This window comes from Desmodus rotundus, chromosome 2 (genome assembly GCF_022682495.2).
Source record: "Desmodus rotundus isolate HL8 chromosome 2, HLdesRot8A.1, whole genome shotgun sequence".
Classification (NCBI taxonomy): domain Eukaryota; kingdom Metazoa; phylum Chordata; class Mammalia; order Chiroptera; family Phyllostomidae; genus Desmodus; species Desmodus rotundus.
This window is the reverse complement of record NC_071388.1, coordinates 132,012,614-132,024,899: the sequence shown is the minus strand read 5'-3', so window position 1 is coordinate 132,024,899 and position 12,286 is coordinate 132,012,614. Positions and strand designations below refer to the sequence as shown.

Sequence of the window (12,286 nt, the reverse complement as noted above, 5' to 3'; positions counted from 1 at the left end):
CGGATAACCTACTTAGGATTTAAATTTTTATTATATTTTACTACACTGTTCAAACTATCTAGATTATTAAGCAAGATGCAGTCATATGTTTAAATACAGATGTGTTATCTTACCATGTTATAATTTTCTCTCATTAGTGTTTCTCATTGCGTCTTTGGAACATCAGATATTAATAAATAACTAGAAACATAATGAGTAGCACATAAACTTTGGTTATATGCTATCATGTTAACTGTTTTTTCTAAGGACAAAATAGTTGCAATTGAATAGAAAACAAAATCCTTAAGTAGTACATATCACTATTCTTGGAATGGAATAAGGTATGCTCTTATAACCTTGTACTTTTTCTCCCTCTCTCTCTATGAGAGATGAGAGTACATGACATTATTTGTATATGTAATATACATAGACTACATTTATTTATAATGAAAAGAAAAAGTTATATATCTTAGGTTATTTCCTCTGTTTTTTGAACACATGATGATTGATAATCTATAGGGACAAGTTAGACATTGCAATATTTGTTGCACGTAGCAACACTTTAACTCTTTTCAACTCATTTATTAACAATCTCTGTGAAGCACATCTAACTCCTGAGGCTCATAGTGTAATAACCCAGCATGTCACTTTAATCACAGTGCTGGCACTCACTCTTTAAAAGCAGTTTTAATGATTGTATTATTTTATTGTGTGTATCTAAGTAATTAAAAGCTCTTTATTTTTCATGTTTGAGTAATATCTTCTGATAGTATCAAAATGCTATTTATTGATACATTAAAAAAATGTAACAGTGCAAAGTGACTCTGGCATTTAGAACGCCCATCAGGTTGCTAGTGTTGCAGAGCTCTGTGTAACTATTCTGCACATATGTAACTTAAGAAAATATGAAGTTTCTCCTCGTTCGTCCAACTTACAGGAATAATGACATCAAAATGACAATTACCTAATTTTTATTTACTCTTTCCTACATCTTTAAAAACAGAATCTTCAGCCTCTTCAACATTTTACCTCAGTTGTATCCGAATCTCCAAGGGCGCCTCCCGTATGAGCATGAGTATGGACACAGGGATTTCCCCCGGCGCCTGCTTAGTGATGTCTGCACACACCTTATCAGTGTCTCTGCTGCCTAGGCCACTGGGTCAACACCTTCCCCGAGTGCTGTGCAGTCTCCTGGTACCAGCAAGGCCACTCATTTTCAAGGCTTCACAGATAGCCAGTGTTCCTGGGAGTGCTCAATGCACTGACATGCAATGCACGCCTTGCTCAGGAGTGAACAATAAGGCCTGCCTTTCCGCAAGCTTGTTTGCTTTCTGCTCACTAGAGATTCAAAGCTATACTCTAAGGGCTGGTGGTCTACTTTCCAAAACACTCAGACTTCCTAACCTCGGAAACTCTACCGGAGATGCCATCTCTTTCCTCCATTTTCCTCTCCCTGCAACCTGCCGGCACATAGATCTGTCTCCTACAGCCAATGTGCAAATCCCTCTCAGCTACCCGCACACATATATTTTTTGACATTTCTGAACTTCAACAGAAGTCCTGACTACTTCAATTAACTAGTTAATCAATTAATTAATAACATATTAATGAATATGTAACATATATGTGTACGTGGTTATGCCTACACACATCTCCTAGAAATAACGGGCTAACCTGGGGTGGAATGGGAGTTCTCTGACCCTTGTCATTCATGCCCCCTGCAGGTGACAACATGTGCCGAGTAAACAACGGGGGCTGCAGCACACTGTGCTTGGCCATTCCAGGAGGCCGGGCATGTGCTTGTGCCGATAATCAACTTTTAGATGAAAATGGAACGACTTGTACATGTAAGTGTCTCTTCTTGTTACACTCATTGTTTATATGTGTCTCTTCAAAGACCAGAAGTAGATGAAACCAAAGGAATTAAAATCAAACTCGGAGGAAGAAATGCAGGTAAGTACTTAGGTATGATTCCTTTTAGACTACACTTCACTAATTTCCAATGTGCCACTGAAGAATGGTCATCATGATGTTTTGCAGAGTATCCTGCCACTGCTGCATATAGTTCAGTAAAAGAATAGAAATAATTCAATGTCACAGAAGACAGTGTTTTATGAAATACTTAGGGAACCTCAGCATCAGTAGTTTAGCTAAAAATGTGTAGTTACTGGTTGCACAGATGATAGGCTGATACATAACATAGGCCTCAAACTTCTTTAAATAGCTTTGTCAACTAAATTATCTAGATTTGGTGGTGAAGGGCAAGGAAAGAGGTAAAAAAAAAAAGACTTTTATAAAATGTCTAGACTTTATCAAAATATTGAGTTAACTGGATTGATTGACATGGATTAAAGCAACCATTAACTTTTGCTGACCTTCCTCAGTTTACTCATTTTGTAATCAAATGTGACCCTTTTGAAATGTGTCCTTTCTACACATATCATGTCCCTTAAGAACAGCAGGAGCCACAATGCTCTGAGTATGTTGAGTACTGTATAAATGTTTCTGCAATGATTTAATCTTGAGTTATGTGTTACACATGAGTCCCCAAAGAATTAGAACCAGTAGGATATGTGGACTAAGTCCCAGGATCTGCCGTCAGCAAGCTGGAATCCCAGGAGAACCAGTGGTGCAGCTTTAGTATGAATTCAGGTAGACCTGAGACCCAGGAAGAATCTATGTTTCAGTTTGAGTGAAAGCAAGGGAAAAAGAAATATCTCAGTTCAAGTCAGACTGGAAGAATTTCTCTTGCTTATCAGGCCTTTAACTGAGTGGACAAGGGCCCCCAGCATTAGGAAGGGCAATGTGCTTTAACTTAGTCTAGTGATTCAAATGTTAACCTCATTTAAAACTCTCTCACAGAACAGTGTTTGACCACCCATCTGGGTATTCTATTGCCTAGTCAAGCTGACACATAACACTAACCATAGGAAGTTATTAAATAAATATCATGTATTTTTCCATCAGTTATAATAATTGTCTCTGGGGAAGCAAAAGGAGAAATAACTACAATAAAGAAGACTTCCGCTTATCTGTAAATTCTCTTTTCTTCTGAAGAAGAAAAAATGTGGATAAAGGATTTAAAAAGTAGTAACATTTGTGAATAGTTTTTAAAATGTAATGTGAAAAATCTACCCATAATACCATTATTCAGTGATAAACTACTAAAACATTTTGATTCAATTCCTTGTAATTATATATGTCTGGAAAGTTATTTTTTTCTACTACTAACAAGAATGACAGGTTCATTTATTTAATTCTTACACTGCATGTGGCATTTTCTAATACATTTTTATGATTCTCATTAGTTCTGACATTAATCATATAAGGAAGATGCAATTACTATTTCATTCAATGATTTAGAATTTAAATTCAGGGTTAATAAATTTTCAAAGTTTACCTAGTTAGTAAATGGAATATTGGGAACTTAGACCACAAGTTCTTTCATTTTGGACACTGACCTCTTAATTATTTGTACTTTAAATTTTGTATCATATTAGAGTAATTTATATCATCTTTCATTTTTACTTAATATGAGGATAAGCATCTTATCGTATTTTTTATTATTCATGCTATTACAGTTGTTCCTACTTTTTCTCCCTTTCCCTACTGTAAACTTGATTTTTAATGGCTGATATTTAAACCATTTATCTTTTTTCCTACTTAATGTTTGGTATTATTTCTGATTCATTATTGTATGCTATTTGTATGTTTCATTATGTTTATGATTCTGTCTGTATTTTACCATACAGACATGTATTTTTCCATGATCAATTTGTTACATCTTCTTAAAGCATTTGAAACAATACTATCGGTTTTAAATTCTATTACTATTTGTTTGAGGTGAAGACTTTAATTTCCTTTATACTATTCTATTCATCTCCTCAATTTAAGTCCTTATTATAATCTAGGATTTCTGATAAGGAACATTATTTTTAATGATCAAACATCAAGTCTCCTTATAGAAATGTTTTGACATTCATAGTTAGTTTATTGATTGATTTTACAATATTTTCTTTTACACCCGGATCAGTGCTTCACTAGTTGTGTTGCTTAGTACTCAAACTTTCAGTATCCCACTGTTTATTTGTCAATTTTCACTTCGTATATGATAAATGAAGTATATCTTGAAGTGACTTCTCAAAGAGTATAAAGACCATCCTCAGAAAACAAAAATGGAACTGCCCTTTGACCCAGCAATTCCACTGCTAGGATTATAACCTAAGAACCCTGCAACACCAATCCAAAAGAACCTATGCACCCAATGTTCATAGCAGCACAAGTTACAATAGCCAAGTACTGAAAGCAACCTAAGTGCCCATCAGCAAACAAGTGGATCCAAAAACTATGGTACATTTACACAATGGAATTATATTCAGCAGAAAGAAAGAAGGAGCTTATACCCTCTGCAACAGCATGGATAGAACTGGAGAGCATTATGCTAAGTGAAATAAGCCAGGTGGTGAGGGACAGATACCATATGATCTCACCTTTAACTGGAACATAATGAACAGAAGAAAAAAGCAAACAAAATATAACCAGAGACATTGAAGTTAAGAACAATCTAACAATAGCCAGGGGGCAGTGGGGAGGGGACAGAGAGGAGAGGGTATTACAGAAACTACTATAAAGGACACATGGACAAAATCAAGGGGGAGGGTGGATGTGGAGGAGGGAGGTGGGTTCGGCTGGGGTGGGGTGGAGGGATGGGGAGAAAAGGCATACAACTGTAATTGAATAACAATAAAAATTTTTTAAAAAGAGTATAAAGAACATACACGGTGGAGTTCTGTGTATTTCAAATATTCCGTTTTTGCCTTTATATGTGAATAGTTATTCTATTGGATATCAGTTCTTGGCTAAACAAAAATTTTCTTCAAAATTCTAGAAACATTTAAAAAATATGTTCTTGGTTCATATACTTCAGAGCAGAAATATGAATTTTACCACTCTGCAATTTTTTTCCATTATTAGTAGGATTTAAAAAAAATTGCCCATAAGACAATTCCTGTAGACAGAGATTCTGAGGCACACTTTCTTTGAGTCACAGATTGTTTTCCTTCCTTTGTTCTGCAGTATTGTTTACAATTCCTATTTTGTTGTTGTTATTCATTTTCAGGATAGATCTATCAAGATCTATAATTTGGCAATAGACATGGACTAAGCATTGCTTTGAACAACGTAAAGTCTGTCCAGTTGCCTTCTTGGCTAAATGTTATCTTCATTATTCAGATAGAATTATGGCTTATGTGTACATTTCTTAGTTTACTTTTTTAATTTCTACTATAGATTCATACAGAGTTACTTTTCTGGTATAAGTGAGGTTGTTTGCTATCCCAGCTGAATGATTCTGACATTATGAACGGATGGATTGCACACACACAGACACAGTAATGTTTGTGGAGCTCTATCAGGCCTCGCCCTGCCTTTGCCTCCCCCAGACGTCCTCTCAGGGGTGGAAGGTAGCTCTGTAAGTGTTTCCTCGTTTAGTGGGCCCACACCTGACAGTCAGCATTGCAGGAGCGAAGGGTTTCTCTCCCACCTGAAGATAGATAAGCATGTTAAATTTCTAGTGGCACCACTTACAGAGGCTTGTGATTGAATATTTAAATCTAGTCCTATTGATTTTGCAAAATTCCCTTAAAATAATGGCAGTAGAATGATCAAGATGCTGAATTTTCAGGACCTTGTGAGTTTTTACCCTTCATCTTTGTTTTCATAGTGAGAGGTTGGAGGGAGAGCATACACATACCAGGTCCTAATATCTAAATGGCTTTTTAAGCTTGAAATTTTCTAATTATTTCTTTAATTTTAATTTTGGGAATCATAATTATCTGGATCATTTGCCTCCATATTATATTTCTTACTTTCTTATGCCCCATTAAAAACTTATGTATTCCTTATAGGTTGGTATATCTATACCTATATTGATGTTTTATATAAAAATATGTTGATCTCTGTTATTTATATAGAAATAACCCAATGTAATCAAAGGGGATAAGAAATAAAATTATTTCATCTATAGTTGCTACACTAAACAATGTTAAATTAACAAAAACAGGTGAGTTATAATTTAAGAAATTGTTGCAATTGGCCATTAAAAAATTCTATATCTTTAATATGTCATGCAACTTCTCTAGGTTTCTTTCAAATGTATTAAGAAAAATCCACAGAAACGATATAGTAAATAATTTTTGTGAATATCTCAACGTGTGTTATGTAAATTATTCCAGTTCCTATTTGTTTAATCATAAGGGCTTTAAAAGTGTACGTTAGTCTTAGTTTACAGATGAGGAAATTAAAGTGCAAAAAGACTACAAATAAAGTTCCTGGTTGCAGCATATAATGCAAAACAAATATCAGTGTATCACTAATGTCTTATTCATGCTGATTCTTCTGCGTTCTCATTTAGTTGAGGCTAGTTTATAGTTTTGGGAACTGGCCCCAACTGGATTAACTCAGTAATCTGAGCTACAGTGCAAAATAAAAATACATATTGCAGCCTTTTAGATATGATCGTCTTAGTTTTGGTCATCCTCACTGAATTGACATCAGATGAACACAAAGCCATTGGCAGATAGTCAGGACAGAATTAAACACCACCGGTTGTTTCTCAATAAGCTTGCAGCATACGGCAATGCCAAAATAGGCATTCACCCAGCGGAAAAATATTGGCATAGTACATGGTTGACTAAGGATGATTTCTAAAGCCATGCCTGGAAGGAGTCAAGAATGTGAGCAGGGTGCATTCTTTGCTCCTGTAAAATTTGTGCGTCATGGTCAAATTTCCTCACAATTAGAAATGAGGCCAGGCGCAACATCGTAACTTTTAGAACCTCCTGCCTTGGAGAAGCCTGTGTAAAGCTGGTTGCTCAATTATCAAGTTAGTTTTGTAATTTATCTTGACACCTTTGTGGGGAAAATCACAACATACAAAGTTGATAAATAAGCACATAGATAATCTCAAGAAAGTAAACCAAGCTCCTAAAAATGCTTGTTACTCTTTTAAAAAATAACAGGATACTTTTGTTGAGAGTAATAAGACAGTGATTCTTTAAATGCCTCTTTAGTGGCCTGAAAGAAACTAGAGATTTCTACTTTCTCACTCTCAAGAGAGCAACTTAAGCATTGCAAAAAAAATTGGTCATCCAAGGGTAGCACTGCACAATGATGTGTCAGTTGTACTTTGAGACCTTCCTTACCTTCTGGAACACCAGATATATATATCCCTCTGTCAAAAACAGCACTGCACCATGGCTGAGCCATTTGTCTGTTCAGCCTGGACAGGTCTTATGTTCTAGAATGTATGCAATCCAATGCATAGTAAAAAGTTTAAGGCAGTAAAAAGTTTAGAAGCACCATCTAGATGAATATTTATGGCTTTCTCTGAATAGGAACTCACAAAAGATTATGTACCACTGAGGCTGGCTACTCCAAAGACCACCCTGCCTAAGGCAAGGTCATCCTGCTCTGATCTAAAGGAAAAAACTCAAAACCATAGCAGCAGTTTCCATACTGCTGTCCTGTATTAGGAAGCTTCTATAAAGGCATCCAACAAACCACACCTTTAAGTTGTTTTTTTTTGGGGGGGGGGGGGTTCTTCTCTCTTCCTGTTAAAAAGAAGGGATAGTTAGAATCTCTGTACTTCCCAAACTCAAAAACGATTTATTATATAAACAAACATGTTCTATTGTTAGACTTACAGGGGCAAGAGGAGAACTTTATTTTATTTTATGTACCGGGACTAATGCTTTAGACTAAGCTGTCAGAATTTCAATAACACGCAACAGCAAAATATCAATTGAGAGAGGAGACAAGAAAAGTTTAGGACACATTACCACACTTGGGTTGAAAGTGAGACACATAAGCACTTGTTCATGGGTACCACAGCTTCTTAAACCAAAGTCAGGGATGTATGTATTAAGTCCAATTGCTGAGCTGAACTGTGAATCTGAGATGATTCAAAACTAAAATAAAATATAAGTTTATGAGCAGGGTTCTTCCTTTACTTCATCAGGATCTGGACATTAACTCCAGCAATCACTCTACCAATTTTTACCAAAGCAAATTAATTCTAGAATCAATATTTCCTGTTATAATGTACTGAAGAGTAATAAGAAAGTCTGACTTTTATATTCTAATAGCAGATCTCATAGGCTATGTGAGGACATGCAGCTACTTGACAGACATGTTATGATATCATGTAACTCGATTTTTTATTTTGATTAGAGAATTATTTATTACTTTGTCAGTTTCCTTACAGAGAGATCACATTGAATCAATGATATTTTTACTAGAAAGTACCCTGGCAGTAGAATTACATGTTTTGTATTGACTTTCAAAATCACAGTACAAAGCACAACTCTGAAGCAAAGTTTGCAATTCTAACATTTGTTCACATACTGAAAGCAATTGAGGGCTGTGCCCCAACACCTGAGTGCTTTATGGGACGAGTCCTATTAAGAACTAGAACAAAGTGGCATACATGGGGTTTTTCCTGTGTGTTCAGTTTTTTGGTCATGATAGGAACTATACCACTCTCTCTTTTTATCTACATATTGATCGTTTAGCCCTTAAAATGAAGTAACTTCATCCACATTCTTGGGTGATGGGAAAAGAACATTAAGTGATGAACCAGTTGAAGTGGTACTTTTCCTGAAATATTTATACAGTCCCCAGAGATAGAATCTTTCACTATAACAATGGCTAGTGGTAGAATTATCAGTCTCTCTTAGTTCTGGTAAGTCAGGCAACAAATATATTGGAAGATCGACTCTATACCTGGTTCTGTTCTAAGCATTGTTCTCTACTGTATGTGACATTGCCCTTCCTACATTGAAGAATCTCAAGGGGAAATATTAGATATGTAAACATTATTCACAAAATAATTTATTCATAGAAGTTTGTACAAGGTGTAAGAATTCTAATTTTATTTTATAGGTGCTCTTGGCCAGATATACTTGCTTCATAATCTCATTGATTCTCACAAAAGTTGGTAGATTGCCTGGGATGCTAATACAGAAGACATTGTTACCTACTTCCACATGGTTAGGTCAAGGGTGGGAAAAATATGTTTTTTCTTAATGTCCAAGAAACTTGCACTCAGTTCTAAATGAAAAACAAAATGACTTTCATCATGCTTTTCTTATATTCATAATTTAAATAGTTCTATATTTGTATGTGGATGCTTTCTTTTTTTATACTTCATTTTATTTTTTTTATTTTTATTGCCTTTTATTGAATTTATTGAGGTAATGTTGGTTAATAAAATCATACAGGTTTCAGGTGTGCAACTCCATAACACAGCATCTGCACCCTGCATGTCTAAGCTGCTGCTTTCCCCTTATTATCCCCTAGAACATTAAATGTTTTCAGTAATTAAATAAATATTTATTGTTAGCTCCAAGATAACCATCCTTAGATTATGAATTACAAGTCTAAACAAACCTGATAACACTAATAATGTTTTTTCTGATGTATCTACTGATCACATCTGGGAGATTTGGATTAGGGCTAGAGTCAACTGATGGTGCCTTATGTTCTGGGAGACTTTGGCCATCAGAACCCAGTATCTCAAAAATAGAAATTATTTACTATTATGTCAAGAATTATGAATGGTCCGAGATATTATCCTAGTTGCAAGCTAACATGTTAACCAGAGTGCAAGTTTCATAAATTTTAACAGGTCACACAAAATTTCTGGATCAGATACAAAGGATTTTATTACTCATGGCACAGCTGGCAGCAAAAGTAATGTTCATTTTGGTTTTCCTGGTCTTATCCTACCCTCAAATCATATGGGGACAGAGCACAGGCAGGCCCAGGTGGGTGCTGAACACACAGTGAGTTCGTACAATACCACAACTGGAGAGCTTAAGAGTCTGCTAGAAAGGTCTGCCCAGGCTTTGTCTGTAGGGAGGCATTATCCTTACCACCCTGGTTTAGAAAAACACCTGCTCTCTGCTCTAGAAGAAGGCACTATCTCCGTCTTCCAAGGCTGTTACCTCTATAATTATTTTTGGAAAATATACTTATTTTCCAAAGGAAAAATCAGAATAAAAGCTTATACAAGACACATAGAGAAATTCACCATGGAGAAATGTCTCTCATCCAACAAACTGGAGCTCGGTGGAATTTCAGACAAACTTAAAGAATGTCAAAGATATTTGCATATGTTTCATTATATTTGTTGTTATACATATAAGCATTGCTTAACTGCTGTTACAGTGATATTGAGCTATATTAATGACATTGATATAGATCAATATTAAGAACAGCAAATATAAAAAGATGAAATTTTTTCAATATCTTAGCTCTACTAATTTTCAAGCAATTATTCATAATTTCTATGAAAAATGAAAATGAAACTTTAGACATTGTCCTTATTTGTTTTTGAAAATTTCTACCTTTGTATTAGAAAATACTGAAAAGTAACATTTACATATATTTGAAACCATATTTAAAGCTGACTTAGAAAATCTGCTTATTTGCTTTCATTCCATAATGATCTAAAAATCACTTGAAAAACATTTGAACTCTATGTAAATTTAAAGAGCTTATGTTTAGATTGATTATGTCAAATATTTAGTTTTAAAATGTTATTTATCTCAGGTAGTCTGTCATTTCCAAGACATTTCACTCTTCTTTAATATATATGTAATTATTCATAAGCAATTATAAAATCACTCTTGTATGTGGATATCTTTGATGTGACTTGATGATTGTTCAAGTAACCATAAAAAATGCCAAACTTTTTAAATTGGTGGGATTGTTATCAGAAGGGAACTGATGGTTTCTTGGGTTTTTTAATCCTTAATATAAAAAATGATAGAATTGACTTGTTTATTCTTTTAAACAAACTATGAGAGTAGAGAAAAATCTCTAAGCTGAACTTAAATGGGAGACTTCCAGTCAAGATGGAGGCATAGGCTAGACATGCTTTGTCTCCTTGTGCAACTACAAGAATTACAAGTAAATCTCCAAACAAATAACACCTGTAACTGTCAGAAAATCAAACTGTATAGAAGTCTGACAACCAAGGATTTCAAGAAGCCACATTCATCCAGACGGATAAGAGGGGCAGAGACCAAGAGATGGGTAGAGAGGTGCAGTGTGGCACAGAGAGGTGGAATGGGCATGAGTGGCCCCCAATTCACATGTGGTGGATGAAAATTGGGAGGGACACCTTGGGAGAAAGCAATCCCAGCCCCAAGCCAGACCACACAGCCTGTGGTTCCAGCACCAGAAAGATAAATCCCTATAACTTCTGGCCGTAAAAAGGTAAGTCCCCATAACTTTTGGCTGTAAAAACCAGTGGGAGTTGGAGCAGCAGATGAAACTACTGAATTTTCAGGAAACTCCACTTAAAGGGACCACAAGGTCTTAACATGTCTGCAAACCCATTCACTCTGGGGTTCAACACCAGGGCAATAGCTGTAAGGGCACCAATAGCATACAGGGAGTGGGTGAAGTGACTGGAAACAGAGTGAGTGCTTGGCAAACCTCCAGAAGCCAGGCAGTAGCACAGTCCTCTCTCTGAGCCCTCCCCCCGCACAGAGTCACAAAGCAGTGAAGTAGGTTGCCCCACCCTGGCAATTATGTAAGGCCCTGCCCCACACAAGGTACAGGTGTGTTTTTGACAATACACCACACTACTAAGACAGGAAGTCAAAGAAGCTCTACCTAATACACAGAAACAAACACAGGGAGGCTGCCAAACTGAGAAGACAAAGAAATATAGCCCAAATGAAAGAACAGAACAAAACCCTAGAAAAAGAACTAAATAAAACAGAGATAGCCAACCTGTCAGACACTGAGTTCAAAACTCTGGTGGATCAGGATGCTCAAAGAACTAACTGAGTACCACAGCAACATATAGGAAGAAATGAAGATTAACCTAAGTGAAATAAAGGAAAATCTACAGGGAGCCAACAGTGAAGTAAAAAAGGCCAGGATTCAACTCAGCAATTTGTAATATAAGGAAGAAATAAATGATAAACCAGAACAGAAAAATAGAGTTTTAAAAAGAGGATAGTATAAGACCCTGGCACATCTGTAAATGTGCTGACATATGAATCATATGGATGCCAGAAGGAGAAGAGGAAGAGCAAGAAATTGAAAACTTATTTGAAAAAAATAATGAAAGAAAACTTACCTAATTTGGTGAAGGAAATAGACATAAAAGTCCAGGAAGCACAGAGTCCAAAACAAGTTGGACCCAAAGAGGACCACACCAAGACACATCATAATTAAAATGCCAAGAGTTAAAGGTGAAGAGAGAATCTTAAAAGCAGCAAGAAAAATGCAG

General features: G+C 35.7%; 1 protein-coding gene across 1 annotated transcript in view; it reads left to right on the top strand.

Moving 5' to 3' along the window:
• LRP1B (LDL receptor related protein 1B) overlaps positions 1-12,286 on the top strand; it is a 1,720,016-nt gene that overhangs the window by 1,040,819 nt on the left and 666,911 nt on the right. Inside the window, exon 16 of the mRNA XM_053919407.2 lies at positions 1,704-1,826. Within this exon, the coding sequence (XP_053775382.1) occupies positions 1,704-1,826 (123 nt within the window). The remainder of the gene's footprint in view (positions 1-1,703; positions 1,827-12,286) is intronic.